The 19,636-nt window shown below is 34.5% G+C and overlaps 3 protein-coding genes across 7 annotated transcripts in view; 2 read left to right on the top strand and 1 right to left on the bottom strand.

The window, feature by feature from the left end:
* LOC135789520 (DNA oxidative demethylase ALKBH2-like) overlaps positions 1-18,108 on the bottom strand; it is a 62,207-nt gene extending 44,099 nt beyond the window's left edge. For 2 of the 4 annotated variants that reach the window (XM_065299381.1, XM_065299378.1), the window contains exon 1: positions 17,734-18,108. In XM_065299381.1, the coding sequence (XP_065155453.1) occupies positions 17,734-17,783 (50 nt within the window). In that variant the 5' untranslated portion in view covers positions 17,784-18,108. The remainder of the gene's footprint in view (positions 1-17,733) is intronic. The other 2 variants (XM_065299379.1, XM_065299380.1) reach the window with 2 other exon arrangements.
* Positions 641-13,120, top strand: LOC135789321 (proteoglycan 4). Its single transcript, XM_065299108.1, has 7 exons — positions 641-1,120; positions 9,052-9,130; positions 9,789-9,932; positions 9,984-10,160; positions 10,227-10,421; positions 10,485-11,280; positions 11,341-13,120. The coding sequence occupies exons 1-7, from the start codon at positions 1,118-1,120 to the stop codon at positions 12,437-12,439; spliced, it is 2,493 nt and encodes an 830-aa protein (XP_065155180.1). The 5' UTR covers positions 641-1,117; the 3' UTR covers positions 12,440-13,120.
* On the top strand, positions 16,144-17,246 carry LOC135803863 (uncharacterized). 2 transcript variants are annotated; one of them, XM_065317579.1, is made up of 3 exons: positions 16,144-16,266; positions 16,337-16,514; positions 16,673-17,246. In XM_065317579.1, the coding sequence occupies exons 2-3, from the start codon at positions 16,374-16,376 to the stop codon at positions 16,814-16,816; spliced, it is 285 nt and encodes a 94-aa protein (XP_065173651.1). In that variant the 5' UTR covers positions 16,144-16,266; positions 16,337-16,373; the 3' UTR covers positions 16,817-17,246. The 2 variants fall into 2 exon arrangements, with proteins under 2 accessions (XP_065173651.1, XP_065173652.1); XM_065317580.1 differs by having other exon boundaries at positions 16,165-16,266; positions 16,347-16,514.
* Positions 18,109-19,636: the final 1,528 nt, after the last annotated feature.

Here is a 19,636-nt window from a genome sequence, read left to right as displayed (position 1 = left end):
ATACTAGTACAAAATATTCTCTTTATAACCATCTGGGCATTTTATCATGTTATAGCAAGGTGACGTTTTATCGAGAAACAAAAAATAACCAAATATTGAAATTTTACGAGGATAGGCAACTCATTAATCTTTATTGCGCTGGTTATAAACTCATTTACTCTTGTAAAAATGCCGGTAAATATTTCCTGAATCTAAATATGAATTCCGCGTTGCTCAGTTGTATTCACTTGTGTTATGTTTAAATAATTTTGTTGTAACTGCTTGTGCATCCCAACAAATTAGCTGAAAAATCGTGCTTAAGTTATAAAAGTTTGCATTGCAATTTTCCGGGATGTTGGGATCATAATTACAACAATATTTCAAATGTTACCATCGATGTCATGTCTTTAAAAAATATTCTGGCTCATAATTGCTAGAAATTAGAATATTTTTCGTTGTTACACAGAAGAAATTAATATCTAGCTTTAATTTAGTATATATTTCGTCGTTATATGGAGGATATCGTTGTATTTTGATTGTATTTTTTGCTCTGTGTGGATTTGTGGAAGTCGATTACGTGCATCTCGCGCACGGCGACCGCGCCGCACGCAGTCCACCGGAGTTTTCACGTTCCGGCGCGGCGCTCCGGCGACGCAGTCTATCGCCGAACTTCATAACAGCGCGGACGCCGCCGCTCTTCAAACTGCTCAACATTCAGCATTAAACACGCGCGAATTTTGCCCAAAATTTCAATCATACTTCCAAAAATACCACAAAACTTCTCTTTTAAATACAAAAACAAATAAAATTTATAAAAAAAAAACTTAAAATTTAAAAGTGTTGCGCGACAAGTTTTTATTTACTCATAGACGCACGTGTGGTAATTAAAAACTAGAAATATAATTAAAGTGAAATGTAATTATTCGAAAAATGTGTATTAATAATTTTTGAGTAAAGTGTGTGTTGGACTGTGTGTTGATTCGAAATGTTGTGCTGAAGAGTTTTAGTTGTTGAAGAGTTGTGGAAAAATCTTTAGTTTGTGTGCATTGTGCGCGGCCGAGTTTTGTTTGGTCGAAACTTTGCGTTGTGTTCTTGCTTGGTTACCGAAAGGAAATTAAAACACGCGCTGAAAATCGCAATGGTACGTAACGGCACAGCGCAAAACAATTGTTTACACGTTGATGTCATCATAAATCTCTTAATATTATTCGTTTAATCCTCAAAATATTAAAATTTTTATTTTTATTTAATTTTAGCCCAAAATGTAGTTGATATAATTGTTTTTAATTGAGTAATTCATTGTTATTGATGTTGATTGCAATAGATATCCAATTAGCAAACCGGATTGATTGAAAATAGTTTCCCAATTTAAATCCTGTTTTCTAATCAAACATGAATCAAGTAAAAAGAGAATGGTTTCCTCTATGATATGTGAAAACAAATTAACTCGTTTCGGAAACGCACTAACTTTGGTTGTATAGTCGTGGCGCCTGTATTTTGATAAATAATTGTATTAATTAATTCATTACTCGTAAACTAATCAACATATTTTCATAATTCTTTTAAAAATCTCTTCAGAATTAATTTCTTAATTTGATTTGCTATAAACTTTATTTATAACAAATTTTTATCAAAAGTTACAAGACAATTTTCACAAAAAATGAACTTTTTTTAAATTTTCAATTTAATTAATCATAACTTTTAATTAAAAAATATTATTACCTAAAAAATTAGAGAAATAAATGTAGAATTTAATTCCGAATCTAATTATGAAAGAACAAGTTAAATATCGCAAATATTTTAAAAGTTATAAATAAATTACTAAAACCTTTTAGTATTCCAGCACTACGCTCGTAAAAAGGAAACGAAAATTATTATATAAATTCAATATTTAATGCAATATTTTAGCTTTAAATGTAAAAGTTTGCTTCTTCCGGTTTGAGGCGCACTTCGCCCCTAATGAACATAAAATTCGCGTGCTTGGCGGTGTGTAATTGGTTGGTTTGCATTAAATTGCAAAGTTTCAATCGCTACACAAACACAAACATCTCTACACATACACAAAATACTCGCTACATATAAATAGCGGCGCCATATGAGTATGGCACATATTTGGAGCGTGTAAACTTCATTGCCTGCCGTTGACGATGCGCAACCGTGCAACCGACTATTACTTATCGACTGCCACTTACCCATTACTTATTGTCAGTCAAAGCAAGAACTCAAAATCATTTACACATAAAATATAATAAAACCAAGAAATTATTTATCTTTTTGTTGAAATAGCTTCAATTTAACAATAAAAACTCTTTATAACGATGAAATTTGTATAATTTGGTTAGTTTTTATTAATTTCTTCTGTGTAACGACGAAAAATATTTTAATTTCTAGCAATTATGAGCTAGAATATTTTTTAAAGACATGACATCGATGGTAACATTTGAAATATTGTTGTAATTATGATCCCAACATCCCTACAAATTGCAATGCAAACTTTTATAACTTAAGCACGATTTTTCAGCTAATTTGTTGGGGTGCACAAGCAGTTACAACAAAATCATTTAAACATAACACAAGTGAATACAACTTAGCGACGCGGAATTCATATTTAGACTTCAGGAAATATTTACCGGCATTTTTACAAGAGTAATTGAGTTTATAACCAGCGCAATAAAGATTAATGAGTTGCCTATCCACGTAAAATCTCAATATTTAATTATTTTTCCTCGTTCCTCGATGTATAAGATACACTATTCTAAGAGTACTATTATCTTAAGCTATCAAAACATTAAATAATTATAATTTAATTTTCGTACGAGTATAATATCTACTCGAATACCCAGTGGTTATTAAAATATTTACACAAACCGTGCGAAGATGTATTAAATTCATCCGATGCTGAACGCGGCGCTATAAAAGCAGACGATGAAAAATTTACGAATTTCCTCGGCCAGGCTCCAATGTTTAAAACAACAGCAAATACTCACTCGCCAGGCAGGTACTATATAAATAGCGCCCGGGGTTATTTTAGCGAAATTTTCAATAAAGTGTACATAATACGAAACGTAACAATGCCGCATGAATATAATTAACTTTGTCAATCATGATTAGCGAGATCAAAGTGAGTGTAAAGCATAAAGTAAAAAGAGTATCACCAGTACCCTACGGGGAATTATTAGCTCAACCACGTGTATAGCCACGTGTAAAACCGAATTTACTTCCGGTCGATAAACGAAGTGATCGTGTTGAATTTTTTAATTTTAAGTTTTTCTTTTTAATTTTTGTGAAGTTGTGCACGTAATAATTATTCGCCCATCGTATACACATTATAAATGTTAAGCACCATCGCAGTGTGTGGTTTTAACTGTGTTTAACTATGTATATGTCATTACATCCCCTGATCGCGGCAAGTTTCGGGGTGTTTTGGGCCCGACCCGTTTATGATCGCCGCACCGGTAGCCCAGCCTCGTTAATAAGTTAGATACCTTGTTAGATAGTGTAATGCCAAAAGGGCGAAGCACGAATTTCGCCTCCAAAACACTCAAATGAATATTGATTAGGAATTAACCGACCGCGGAGGTACGAGGTATCTATGACGATGGCAAATTGGGAAATTTATGACCTATAAGTTAGGTTATGTTATGGTGTATATTGGGTTGCAGAATAAAAATAAAATAAAATTAAAAATACGTAGTAATTATTAGTGATATCCAGTTGTATGTGGTGTTTATTGCAACAGTTGTGAATCGAAAGCGGATAAATGCAAGAAAAAGTGATGCATACACAACAGAAAACGACAGAAAGAAAATTTTATTACACGTAATTATTGCTGGGAATACACAATGCACAACACACTCACTTGTAGCAGTGCGATGAGTACAAACAAGTAGCAATAAGCGACTGAAAGTTGGAATGAAATTATATATTTCGCTTTTATGCTTTATTCTGTGTAAATTGACATTGACAATGAAAATTTTCAATTTTTACCAGCAATAAAAACAAGTGTCTCATATTTGTAAATTTATGTTGATTTTTCGTCAAAATATGTATTTTTTTTATAAATTTGTCACTAGCGCCATCTGTATTTACTTTTTCGTGATTATTTTCAAGTATAAACCTTTTCTAAGGTACAATAAACAAATTGAAACAAAAATCAGAAAAATCGGTTCAGCCATTCTTTAGTTATAACGACACAAACAAACATTTTTGTGTTTTTCATCTGTAACTCAAAAACGACTAAACCGATTTTTATGATTTAAACTTTATTCGATTTCTCTTAATTTTAAATCACATAATATCAATTAAAAAACTAAAAAATTTCCAAAAATAAGCAATTAAAAAGGAAAATCCGTCAATAATTAATACAAAATGACATTTCTTGATGCGACTCTCAACAAAATGAATAATATTTACTGCTTAAAGTGAAAGTGGCATGAATTTTTCGCACGCTGCGGTTAAATAACCGTTCCAAAGTGACGTTTTCGTTTGTTTGCATCTTGTGAATGAATCAACTACAAACTGCAGCAAACGCATTATGCTTCCTGCATAATTAGCTAATGAGCAGCGCACGCACCGCACAATTTATTACATAATAACGATTGCGCAATCGTGATTAATTAGCAATATCTCATGCGCATTTAATCGCCGGCGTTTAGTCGTTAATTTAACATTTCGGTGTGGTCGCTGTGCAATTTGCGCAGAAATTAAACGATATTAGTCGAATTGTATGCATAATTCGACGACGACGACGACGAGTAACTTTCGCAGCTTTCACACCGCGAATGCAATTCTGTACCTAGTTGCATAACATTATTAATTTGATATTACTTCCTGTAGGTGTAAAATTACGCGCACTATTGTTTTATTTAAAACAGTGTGTAATTGCGATTTTCGACGAATAAAAAATTTTACGCTGACAACCTCCGCAATCAATCGCATCTCTATCATTGCCTGCGTCGGTGACCCAATTATCCACAATAAAACCGTATTGTGTAAATGTAGCGCGATGTGAATTGACGCCATTGATGATGATTACATTACGTATTTAGCATGTATGACAAAAATAAAATTCAATTCCAAGGTTGTTGGTGTTTGCGACACGCGATTTGCAAAGAGATAAAACGCGGAAACAAATAAAATCGTTTTCGCGTAAAGATGCCGGGAGAGGAGAATGGTAAATACCCGGTATCTATCCGATCGGCACACCGAATCCGATTCAGATTCATAAGATTGAAGGCGGCGGCATGGTGGCGGCGGAGGCGGGGGTGAGAGAGGATCAATAAAATATATATGCTCTCGTCTCGATGATGATGATGCTGCACTCACTCTGACACCAAACTCACACATAGAATTTGATTTTGAACGCTGTACGTTCGGAAATCACTTTTAACAATAATATAATTAATATACAGGGTAACTCAACCATCAAGGAACAAAAAATAAGCAAATATTAAGATTTTTTTCAGAAAAAGGTAAAAATTTACTAAATAGTGACGTCACAGAGGTAAACTTTTTGCTTCTTTCAGAAATTGTGAAGATTTTTGATATTTTAATGTTTTTTATCTCTAAATATTTGTTATTTTACAACAAAAATTGAAAATAAAAATTTTGAAAGTAAATTTTGCATTTTTTACGTTTTTTTCGTAATATTTTACTTGAATTATTCAATATTTTGATAGTTTAAGATAAGAGTAGTACAAAACGTTATAACAAAGTGTCGTTACATCGAGGAACAAAAAATGATATATAATGAAATTTTACGAGGTTTGGCACCTGTTTAATCTTCCAAAACTGGTTATAAACTCAATAAATCTTGTAAAAATGCCGGTAAATATTTCCTGAAGTCTAAATATGAATTCCGCGTCGCTCAGTTGTATTCACTTGTGTTATGTTTAAATGATTTTGTTGTAACGCAACGTGCACCCCAACAAATTAGCTGAAAAATCGTGCATAAGTTATAGAAATTTGCATTGCAATTTTCCGGGATGTTGGGATCATAATTACAACAATATTTCAAATGTTACCATCGATGTCATGTCTTTAAAAAATATTCTAGCTCATAATTGCTTGAAATTAAAATATTTTTCGTCGTTACACAGAGGAAATTAATAAAAACTAACTAAATTGTATACATTTCGTCGTTTTATAGAGTTTATCGTAAAATCGACGCTAATTTCAGTGAATTTAATTAAAAGATAATTCCTAATTTCACCATAGAAGTGTACGAGTACAAGTAGAAGTTTTGTACTTAAGGATGGCAGTATTCCAGCCAAGCTATATGTATGTAAATTCGTAATTTGACGAATTAAGGTTTTCGCATCGCAGCGGAAACACAAAATTTACGATTGCGAAGATGTCAACGCGAAGAGATTGTTATCTATTGCCTGGCGCGCAGCGCGCACACCACCCAAGAAGTTAGAATAACTCGAAACTCGCAAACCGTCTCGGGAAGCAAGCAAGGAAGGAAGAGATGTTCGACGCCCTTGCTTAATAGACACTTGCATGTCTTGAAAATAGGGAAATTGCCGACTTCACCGGCGAAATCCGCTCGGAATTGAAAACGTTTTCTTCCATCAGCGACGTTTCAATTTTCAATGCCGATCCGCCAACCCGACCGACTCAACTAAATACTATTCCTTTCCTATCCCGCTCGCCGCTTGGGTCCGGATGGCTTCTAATATAAATCGTGAGCGGTGGCAGCTGCGAGGCAATTAACCAAAAACTTTCCACGGCGCGCGCCCGGGAATGAATCATGGTGGAAATTATGTCGAATGTTTTACCCTCTTGGCGCTGCCACAAAAGTGTTACGAGCGCGCACGCCGCAATTAATTCCGGTTACAGCGCGTGCTATTGAATCACACCGCGAATTGCGCAAGCGGCGAAAGTCGGAACAAAGATGGCAGTTGATTTAATTCACTTTCCAGTGAGCGAAAAGTTGATTTTAACGGATTAAATCAGTTTTAAGAAATTTTAGGTTAGGATTACTATAGGCAACCCAAAATACACAAAAAATATGTATTACAGAAAACGAATTTTTTTGTTTTTAGAGAAAAAGAAGATATTTTAGAAGATATATTAAAAATAGCTTTTAATAAAATTTAAGGTTATGTTTACTATAGGCAACCCAAGTTACATGTAAATATTTATTGCAAAACATGTATTTTTTTACTTTACAGAAGAAAAAAATTGATATTCAAAGCAAAAATCGTAAAAAAATGCTTTTAAAGAAATCTAAGGTTAAATCTATTGTATGCAACCCAACATACATACAGATACGTATTGCAGAACACGTATTTTTTACTTTCCTGTGAGAAAAAGTTGATATTTTAGGTTAAAATTCATTAAAAATAGCTTTTAATGAAATTTAAGGTTAGATTAACTATAGGCTACCCAAAACACGTATTTTTTACTTCCCAGAAAGAGAAAGCAAAAATTTGAAACAAAAATCATAAAAATTTGCTTTTAAAGAAATCTAAGGTTAAATCTATTGTATGCAACCCAACATACATACAAATAGGTATTGCAGAACACGTATTTTTTCAAGATGCACATTCAAGGGAATAAATCGACGTGATACGATGCGAAGGTTTACAAAACGAACATGTCAAGTACGAACGTGCTCAATAATCATTAGTAAAGCAGAAGTTAATGTTGCGCACACGGGTATAAATCGTAAACGCCCGTGGCACTCGAAAACATAAATCAAAAACATCGGATATTGCGGAAAGATTTAAAGTGTACCTTTTGATAAAAAAAAAAAACACAAAAAATACTTTTCTACCTTTTCCTGCATTTATTCGCGTTTTGTTTCCTCCGCAGCAGGATTTTCGTTTTCGGCGTTCATAATTAATGAACCTAGCAAGACGCGGGCGCGTAGCTGTGCGCTAACGAATACCTAAACGAATTCGCGAAGAATAAATTACGTCGATCCGTCAGTCGCCTTCAAAACTCTCCACCACTCGCCAACTGCGCCCCCAAGTTGGATTCGCACTACCACAACAGCGCACGTTTTTCGTTTTGCGCTATTCTCGCCGTCGCTCTGGTATAGATTTAACGAAGGCGTTCGTTCGCTTTTGTATGGTAAAGTCCTTAAGTGAGTCTTTGCTCCTCTCGCATAGAAATTCATAGCGCCCACAGGGCGAAAAACGGAAATCTTTTCTTTTGTGCACTTTGCGCGTGTATAGTGGTGCAGTTGTGCGACGGGAACACGTGGCGCGCATATTTGTGTCCCAGTTTTTCTTTTGCATTACGCTTTTTTTCCTCGGTTCGCATTCGCTGTCGTCGCGAAATAGGGGTCTACTGCTTTTAAAAACAGCACGTTCTTTCACCCGGCGTGTGGAGGCGGTTATATCGTTTGGACCTTTGAATAATTCATTCTCGACCGCGTATTTTTCTGAAGCGGATAGCGATAGAAATACACTTAAGTTTTTTTTTTAACTTATGTCAGAAGGGGAAAAATTTAATCGAACGTCATGAACGCCATCTATTTTTCAAGGGTTCTTGGACATTTTCCTTCATTTAAACCTTTTTTATTTTATTTTTATTTTTATTTCTATTTCTATTTAAGAATAGAAAACAAAATTATGAAAATAAATTCAGCAGTTTTCAACTTTTAGCTAACTTTTTTTTAGTTTAATAGTATATTAAATGTCTAGTGCGCTAAATGGCACTTTATCCACGTTTAGTGACGTGATGCTTGGATTATTTTTTCTACTTCCACTTAATTTCCACGTTTTGTATTGTAAATCATCGAAATTACTTACAACTAATCGTAAACGCCAACTCGTGACTAAAGCCCGTGACTAAAGTACTTTAGCCACACCCTTATAACATTTTTCGATTTTTTTCTACTTTTAAACCTTTCTTATTTCATACCAAAGAATTAAAAACCAAAATTATAAAAATATCTTCAACCGTTTTTTATTTTTTTAGTTTTTGCAAGTTTTTGCAATTATTTTTGAAAAAACAAACTTTTTTCTTGAATACCTAATGTAAAACAACTAAAATTTTAATACAAATGGAAAAATACAATAAACCTGCGCTTATGCAACATCTATTTTTGAATTGTTTCAGATGAACAACCTCGTAATCGTCACGTCGATCGTCGCATTCGTGTCGGTATTGTCCGTCTCGAATCCAATTGCACAAGCAGGTAGGCAATGAGGCAACAATAATAACACCAACATTAGCGTCGTTGTTAAAGATGAGCACACTTTTTTTCCAACCGCCTGCCGCCTCCATTAAAACCGGATATCACATTTGAACCACTCTAATACTAATGTCGGTATTTTCCACTGCTAATCGAACCCAACATCAAACAACACGCAATAATGACAAAAACGATGTTTTTCTGATCAGAAAAAAAATCAGGAAACAAACAAATATCCGCCATTTTAATCCGACGTGCCAAAAATATATTCTCTTCGCATCAGGCAAGCGACATGTTGCAACAAACAACACATAATACAACGTGCGCTGGAAGCAATATTAAATTGATTTATGCATGAGTGACCGAGCTGAACTGCTGAACCTCAATGTACAAAGCGTACAATGCGAAAATCTGGTACAAATTCGAATCGGCTGACATGAATACAACCCACACACACAACGTGTAGTTAACTCTGCCATTAATTACATAGACATAGAGGAGCATTATTTATTTACCAACCGGGGATTAACGTTTTTTTCCTATCTGTGGCCCCCCGGTAAACATCGTAATTAAAGGATGGGACGGAGTGATATGTGTCAATTTCCTGCGCCACCTTGAAGCATGCAATATTTCAATCTGTGATAATCTGTGTGTTTTACAGGACCATTACATAATAGCAAAACAATAATCACAACAATGGAGGAGCCATTGAACGCTATCAGAAAGAAACGTGAAATTTATCCGGAAATCATGGATGACCAACCTGGGTCCTTAGAGAAAGTCACTGAAGACCAATCTCAACAAGGTTGAAGAAAAAAATTTTTTTTTTGGAAAAAATTAAAATTTTTGTTTTTAGTTTGTGTAGTAGGTGATCTAGTCTACGAGGCAGATGAAGCAGTCCCGGCTGAACAACCCTGCCTAAAATGCAAATGCCAACCACCCGGTGTGCATTGTGAGACCACACGATGCGAAAAGAAGCCCGGATGCAGGGCGATCCACAAACCAAACACGTGCTGCCCCGAATACCAATGCGGTAGGTTTTAAACGCCGTGCGCGCTAATCGCGATCGTTAACGAGTTTATTGTTTGTGCACGTCCAGAATGCGAATACGAGGGCAGGACCTACGCAAATGGGGAGCGCCTGGAACAGAAGCCGGGCACCGAATGCAAAGTGTGCTATTGCCGCGGCGGGGAGGTGCAGTGTGCGGAGGTCTCCTGTTACATACGCAATGATTGCGAGGGTCGACAGGTGCCAGGGAAATGTTGTCCTAAATACGATCATTGCCCACCCAAAGGTAAACATTCAAAACCCTAATAAAACCCTTAGAAATAAATTATTTAACGGGATTTGATTCTAGAACCTTCAAATGTCTTCTTTGCTAATGAAATAAACGAAACCACGAAACAAACGAGCAAAATCCTCGAGAATATCCTCCCACATAATCCAGATGACCATCAGGAGATTACCATACATGAAATCATCCCGGAAATTAAGGAGATACCGATTACTAACTCCCCAAAACGTGAAATCAATGAAGTTGTACATAAACAATTGATTAAAGAAGATGATGATCAACATGATGAAAGTAATGACCTACCACCAGACTCAGAATCTGATGGGAGTGAAGTTGCTGAGGTCTATCAACATCCTCCATCAGTTCTACGTATAGGGGACAAGTTATTATTCTTGAAAAAAGATGGAGAATTGGTTAATGAAAAGGGTGTTAGTACTCCAGCTACGGTGATTACCATCATAGGAGCTGAGGGATTACAAAGAGGTGGAGTTGAGGTGGAAGCTGAAGAAACGCTGAAGACTACCCTGGATGATATCCCAGAGGTCCCTGAAGATGAGGAAGATATTCAAACAGTTGCAGAATCTACGTATATTTTATCGCTGGTAAAGAGGCCGGTTTCTACAACTACAACAACTACAGAATCTGCGTTGGAATATTCTTCATCTGTATCTTCTTTGGGAGAAGAAGAAGGGGAAGATTTTAATTCTACGGATAGCAGTTTTGATGACTTAGAATTAGATGTTGGTAATTTTACTGATTTAAGCACTACAAGTGATGAAGATTCTACAACTGAAGGATTAGGCGTTAATATTAACACTACTACAACAGACTTAGAAAATGAAGAAGATGAGTTTAACAGGTTGGTAAATCGATTGATTTGATGTAGAAAAAATTATTTTTTTTCTTTTTTTTTCTGTAGTACTTCCGAAGCAACTACAATTTCTTCTCCAACTGTTTCTCCAACTCCAACACCTCCCACGTCTTCTATAAGTACATCTCCCCCTCATGAAAAAGAAGAAGTCTTAGAATCAAACCCCGAATACCCTCCGATTCCCGATGTTATGACGCAGCAAGTAGAAGAACCCGAACCTCAACCTCAACCCCAACCCCAACCTCAATCACCACAACTCGAAGCAAAAATACTTCCGGAAGTTTTCGAATTACAAGCAATCAGCGCGAATTCTTCCCAAAACGCCACGAATTCATCCTGGCTGAAGAAAACTTTATTAAATCCTGCCGCCACGTTGCCCGAGAGTATCCTGACCAGCGTAGCGGAAAGTGATGCAAGCACCACCGAGGAACCGGAAGCGACCACGACCACAACAATAACAACCGAAGCAACTTTCGCCACGAGCACAAGATCAAAGGAAACGATGGAGAGTCTAGAGCAGAACGCAGATAGCGGCGAGAACGTGACTGAAAGCCCCGATCACGCTTCGATACTCAACGATGATGAAAGCAGCAACGCAAGCGTCGAGGGTGAAGCCACCGCGGATACACCCAGGTCGGTGTCATCCGAAGGCGAGCAAAACACAGCGGAATTAGTGGAAATGCTGCCTGGGTATGAAAATATCACAGCCGCACCTGTGGAACCAGAGATCAAACGTCCTGATGATGTTGAAATGGTCGATGTGGATCTCATGCGTGGGCATAATTCAGATGAAGATGCAAAAAACGCAACACACGAAGGAAAAATTGAAAAAACGCATAAAATTTTAGGAAAACGTGAATCAAATGAAGACGAATCCATATTCGAAGAATTAAACCGTGAAATAGGGTTAGATTCAGGCACAATTAATGAAGATCCACCCGTGGAACAGTCCGAAGATGAAGCTAAACAAATATTCAAAGAGTTGCTGGATGAGGCAACCAGTAATACAACACCGAAGCCGGTGAATCTGCAAGGTACGGCAACGCCGCAGACACGCGAGCAACACCAGCAGGCTGTCGCCCTCGCGCGGATTGGCGACGCACTAGCCAAACTCCAACTGCGGGATTCGAAAAAGGAGGGGAGTTGACACGAACGTTCTCGGCATTCTACGTGATTTCTTCACGGCACAATATCGCGCGTACAATTAATCCCTAACCTCTAAAAATTCAAGAGAAGAAAACCTACAGTGATTTAATTTTAATTTTCGTGTTCGTTTGGTTGTCTAAACAAATTCCATTTCATGTATTGACCAAAGTTGAGACTGCGTACGCGATGCAAGCATAAGGCTATTGTAAATTCTCCATTATTATTATTATAAACGTAGATAAATCGCCATAAAAACAAAAATAAGTATTCCGTAATCAAACAGTTAAAAATTTTAATATTATTGTTGATATCATCAAAGTTTTAGCGTATTAATCTTACTAGTAGACGAGAATGAGCATAAATATGAACAAATATTGTTATATTATCATCTAAGTGTAATTGTGTAACGTAGGTGTGTTCCTGTATCATTTCTGCGCATGACAAAGAGACTTCCAAGCGAGATTGAGCTGACATCAAAACGTTAGCGGCTGATAATATGTGGCTAAACATTTTTCTAGCGTTAAGATAAATTATTTATTACATTATGACATTTATTACTATTGCATCCCATTTTAAATTTTAATAACTATGATAAGGTAATGAGATAGTTGCGTTTTAGGTTATTGAATTATGTAAAAAAAGTAAAAATGTACCAAATATACTCTTATTGTACTTATTATAAGTCATTGATGGGTTTTTTCTTTATATTTCAGTCAAATTCAAAGATAAAATTCTAAAAATTGTTTATAAACATTAAGAAATTAATTATCTACAGGGTGAAGAAAGAATTTTTCAAATCGGTTCAGTAGATTTTGAGTTATCGTGTTTTTAACCTCAAAAAAATAGAAAAAAAAAGTGAAAAATTTAAGAAAAATGGTTAAAAATCCAATTTTTAATATTTCTGTATTCTACAAAGATAAAATTCGAAAAATTACGTAGAAACACCCAAAATCTAAGAATCTACAGGGTGAACCAAATTTTTTTCTTATCGATTAAGAAATTTTTTTATTTTTTGCGTTTTTTAACTTCAAATAGCAGAAAACATATTTAAATAATCGAAATTTGAAAAAAAAAGCAATACAAACACTAGAAAAACTAATAATCTACAGGGTGATACCAAAAATTTTAATTTAATTTAATTATAACGTCTCTAAACCCCAAAAAACAAAACAAAAATTTGAAATTTTTAAGAAAAAACTCTAAAACTCTTATTTTTAAACTCAATAAATCCAAAAACTAAAATAATTATGAAATATATGTTGTCTAGGATTATGTAAACAATGTACATGACCTTTCCACCATCTTCGACAGCTCAGAACTGCTCAGAACTGCAAAAGTGAAAACCGAGACCATAAAACAACAACGCACACACAACAAACGTGTTCAATTTTGCAATCGCCCGAAACTGGCGGGCAGAAAGTTGTGGTCGTTTGCGCTGCCATCGGTGAAATATTGATTTAATGCAATAGCCAGCTATTAGCGCTGGCGGTAATGAACAAATGAACAAACCACGAGCATGTTATGCGTGTTCAAATGTATGCGTTCGGTGCGCAAATTGCGTGAATTGACCAATGCTAGAGTAAACAACGCCTTTGTTTATTGTTATTCGATGCTGGGCACGAGATGTACACCATTGCGGTGGAGGTTAGCGTGCAATTAGCTAAATGTACACATTGACTATTCTATACTCGGGTATTTGCTCAAATAACACACAATCAAGTGTTATATAGCAATAACTCAATATTATTGCGGTTGGTTTTTAATTTTTGGGGAAATTTTAGTTAAAAACGCGAAAATGTATTGGGGACAATGGTATGAGTTGCGGTATAAGTTCCGAACATAGCAATTCAATGTAATTTTGCTTATTTTTGAAATTTTTGATATTTTTGCCAATTTTCTGAATTTTAGCTTTAAAAAACACAGAAAATCAATTAAGGCCAATGCTATGACTTGCGGTATAACTTTCGAACATAGTAATTCATCGTAACATTTATTTTTCGTTAACTTTTTATATATTTTGCCCATTTCTGCTAATTTTTGACATAATTCACGTAAAAAACACAGAAAATATAAAATGGACAACGTTATGAGTTGCGGTATAACTTCCGAACATACGTAATTATTCATTCCTAATTATTCCTAATTTTTTTCATGTTTTTTTTGCCAATTTTCTGAATTTTAGCTTTAAAAAACACAGAAAATAAATTATGGCTAATGATATGAGTTGCGGTATAACTTTCGAACATAGTAATTCATCGTAACAATTATTTTTCCTTAATTTTTTATATTTTTTGCCCATTTCTGCCAATTTTACACATAATTCGCGTAAAAAACACAAAAAACAAAAAATGGCCAATGTCAAAACCTTAATTTCTAATTTCTTTCATGTTTTTTGCCCATTTTCTGAATTTTATCTTGAAAAATCCACAAAAATTATATATGGCTAATGTTATGACTTGCCGTATATCTTTCGAACATACCAATCCCCCATACTTCATAACCTAATTCTCCTCATCTCCTCATCATAATAATTTTCTGTGAATACTCGTACTTTGTGATCTGGTTCTGTTTGCGAGCTGAACATCTCAAAGTAATATCTGTATAATTCGTGACAAAAGTGAAAGGCTGATGAACGCAACGAGTCCATCGCGTTTTCCGTTGCGTTGCGGTGCATTGTGCGCATGCGCCCGCTTCTTCTCGCGCGCGAGCAAAGTAATAATCATCCACTCACGCGGCGATGCACACGCACACGCATGTAGAAGATACATGGCAGCACATTCACATGGTGCAGTGAAGAGTAAGTGAAGAGTGAATAGTAGTGACAGACCGAATTATAGCCACTTGGAGCGGTGAAATGTTGAAAACGCAAACGAGATTTTAAGCGACATGTGTAATCATTTGTAAAATAAAATTACGCTCAGTTCAACTGCATACACGTATGAAGTATAATGGAGATAATATACAGGGTGTTAGATATGAAAATTATGATTTTTTTTAGTGTAAATTAAGTTTTTTTGAAAAAAAAAAGGCAAAATGTTTAATGGACAATGTTATGAGTTGCGGTATAACATCCGAACATAGTTATTCATCATAACCACACTTTTTTCTTATTTTTTTTTTCATGTTATTTGCGCATTTTTCGTATTTTAAATAAAATTCCCTTAAAAATCGTAAAAATTTATATTGGACAATGTTGTGAGTTGCGGTATAAGTATCGAACATAGCAATTCCTAGTAAAACATAAATAATCTACGCTGTATAAATGTAAAAACCGTTATAAATTTCAATTTTGTTGATTTAGACTTGACTTAGATTAATATCAAGATAGAAATAAAAAACTAGAAACCCAAATGCATAAATTTTGAAGATTTTACATTGAAGTAAAATTGAGTCGAAATTTTTACCAACTTTCTCTCGATCAAGGATGCAAACAGCGGAAAATGCATTTCGTGATGGTCGAAAATTTAACACACGCATTGTGTCAAGTAAAAGTAATCCTGCACTTTCTCAATTAGTACCTAATAAATAACAACAAATAATAATAATTAAACTTTAAAACTCAAAAAACAAATAAAATTTAAAGATTCCGCCATAAAAATGATGAATTTATAGTAAAAATAAATTAAATAAATGAGTTTAAAGCGTTTAAACGTTTGGTTCAGCTTGAACGCAACTTAAGCCATGACTTAAGTGGGAGAAAAATCGACAAGTATATAAGCAAACCTGGAAACGGTGAAACGTTTGTTTCGCTTTAAGCAAAAGACTGTTCGCTGGTTCGCAAAACACAAACTAAACTTAATACTTAACTTAAGTCACTTTTAACACGCAGTAAGTGAAAGTTTAACTCATTTCCAATCAAAAATTTTAATAAATTCAATAAATTAATTAATTTTTAAAGTTTTAAATAGAAAAACAACAAAAACACAAACAAAACAATGAAATTATTCATTGGTTTGTTAGTTTGCGTCGTCGCAGTGGCGGCAGCACCCCAAAAAGAAGGCGGCGCATACACGAATGAAGCAATTCGTCAGGCGCAGAACACGTTACTCATACCAAAAGATGCGCAAATCCAAAAGGTTAGTAATTTATTACTCAACGTACTTAACTTAAGTCAAGTTAAATTAAAGTTGTTTTTCTGCGTGTTACATAACACAACATGTTTATATTTTATTTTTATTTATAGAAATTATAATTATAAACACGTTATGTTTTTGTTTGTGTTGGTGTTGTGTAGGTGCAAGAAGGAATAGAAATCGGCGCTTATGAAAGCATTCCGGGCAATCAACGCATCAATCTCTTCGAGATTCTTGGAGATCAGTTCCCTCCAGAGGTAGTGAACAATCTTCAACAACAAGTTGACCAAGTTGGCCGAAATTAAGTCGTTTTTTATGTGAATTTTCTGTTTTTCCTTCAACTTTTACATTTCTTGAGATTTCTTTATGTTTTCTTCATCCTTTCCGCAAATTTTCTTCAATTATTTCGTGTGTAGTTTGTGGTGCATTTATTTTTTTACTTTTATTTTAATTTTTGATGAATTATTATTTATTAAAACTGTATACTAACGTTTTATTCTAGTCGAGTACACAACTGTTTACTTTTATTTTATTTTTTTACTTTTCATTCGCTATTCCTATGCTATTCCTTCAATTTTAAATAAATATCTTGATATTCTTCCCTTCCAAGTGCCAACTTATCTCTTATCTCTTATCAAAATGTCATATATATTATTTTTTCAATCGATATGTACATATAAATCTTTGTTTTCTTATAAAAAGTTAGAAACTTGAATAAAAAATGTTTTTGCACGATGTGGGTTTGTATTTTCTTGTATTTGTATTTAATGTGTTGGAGACACTCAAGACGCTTAGAGAGAAAGTTCTGAAATCGTGTTCTGAATCGATAAACGATCGCAGTGCGCTCAAACGTGATGATAAAGCGAAGAAATTGAAGGAATCCTACGGCCTTCTCGACTTTCACTTGTTTACAACTTCCAAATCGCAACTTGTTCGCAACTCGCATCTTGTACGAGTATCTTGTTGTTTTCAAGTTAATTAAGAAATAAACATCAAATACTGTTTATATCCCTAGTATTCTTTTGTTTTATGGCTTTGTAGATTATGTTAACTTTATTATTTATTTTCTGTGAGTAAATTTTATTTTAAGAACTAACACGACTATATGCAACCCAAATTGACGTTGAACTCAACCGTTATTATATTAAAACGAAGTAAAAAGCGTAAAACATCGCGTAATCAATCATCTCGCACCAAAAAGTTGAAAAATGTAAACACTTACGTTTTGTGTTGCTTGTTGACGTCGCAGATAAGATTGTTTTCGGTGCGCATTCGCGCCACAACAGCAAGTAACCTCTTTAGCCGAGCCGCACGCCGGTACAATGAAAATCGTGAATATCGCAGCGAACACACTCAGTTTGCACGATCAATATTGTTTGGAGTAAAGAGTAACAGTCTTAGCTAATGATTGTACCGGAATAGAGTTTGATTTGTTGTTTATTTGTGCACAATTGTTTGTTGAAACACTGCAGTTCTAACGGTTGTTATCGCGATAAAAACGTTGAAAACACTGCGAAGGTTGAAGAGTTGCGCGAAATTAATTTTGTTTTTCGTACATGCAGCGCCATCTGCCATGAATATGTGGTACTGAAATAGGCTGTTGTGTTGCATATACACTACGAAATTATATTCAAAATTATTGAATTTGCGCAACAATAAGTCTTGTTATATTAATTATTTAACTGTTATAACTATAATAACAATAATATAATGTTAAATAAAGTTTATTTTAATGCACTTAAATGATTTTTAAGCGTAAAAAGTACTTACACATGTTTTATCACTTATTATTAGTTATTATTAATTAAACGTAATCACTTAATTAACTTATTTCCATTTTTGAATTTAATGTGTTGTGTTACACATGGTTTAAAATATCAACATATTCAACCGTAGCGCGATATTAAACTGATTTATTATTTACCTCGCTCGTAGAGTCTTCAAAGCGACTACAATAACAAACAGTGAACTGATAACACAAAACAAGTTTTTGTAAGATTCTTGCTTGTAATTAAATACAAAAATGTACATCGTAGTGACCTCTAGAGCTGAGTTATTGCAATATATTCTAAATATACTACGCATCCTACTAGGGTGCTGCGAGAATTTATCAGTATCGGTGTGAAGTGGTCACCTTACACCGACACGGGTGTCTCTCACCTTTGATTGCGGATAAACTCACTGCTACATGTGCAACCTTACAGACTCAAAGAAAGGCGTGACAAGTTTTACGCAAACACTTTTATAAGTGCAGTTTCTAAAACAATACTGGATGGCGCTCGGATGCACTTTACAACTAAAAATATTTATTGCATTCATTCAACAATATTTACTACGTATTTTCGCTCACACATAAACAAATTAAATCTAATTTAACATTAAAAAATTAATAAATATGCAAAATCCCTACTAATATTATAAATGCGAAAGTCCTGATGTTTGTTACACTTTCACGCAAAAACTACTTAACCAATCATCATGAAAATTTGTACACATATTCTTAGTGGTCCCCGAATGGTTATAGGCTACTTTTTATTTAATAAAAAAATTATTTTTTAAATAAAATAAAGAAATTGTTTAGCCAATAATACCTCTGCTTCTGGCTATTTGACTACTTTAACGCCATCTAGCATTCCAGCAATGAAGCTCAAACCTAAGTACCATAGTACCATCACACTGTATTATCACACTGTATTACCGACAGCTACGTCAACATCCAATCCAATTGACTACACTATGGAGACTGTACACTATACTTCCATAGACTATACTTTCAGCCATTTTAAACTTCCCGCCATTCTACTTCATTGTTACTTCTTCTGTGACTACAGACGCGTTCGGAAGCAATTTCATTATTTTAGATATTCGTGAGCAAAGCCGCGGGTTAAAGCTAGTATAATATAATTTAACATAAAAAATAAATTAAAACACATACGAGTAAAATCAAATAAAATTCAATTATTAATAAAATAAACATTTTTACCCTTCTTACAATATAAATAAATTCATTCTCCAACAAGAGGGCTAACCACCCTAATTTATAGCACTATTTCTACTTTTCCCAATCAAAAAAAAAAAAAAAACTACCTGGTCTCTCTACCTGGTAAGTACTCACTTACCTCAAT

This window comes from Atheta coriaria, unplaced genomic scaffold (genome assembly GCF_025399875.1).
Source record: "Atheta coriaria isolate IRGN ID8LTWV9N9 unplaced genomic scaffold, Caltech_Dcor_3.1 hic_scaffold_3_pilon, whole genome shotgun sequence".
Classification (NCBI taxonomy): Eukaryota; Metazoa; Arthropoda; class Insecta; order Coleoptera; family Staphylinidae; genus Dalotia; species Dalotia coriaria.
This window is presented reverse-complemented; position numbering and strand designations above follow the sequence as displayed.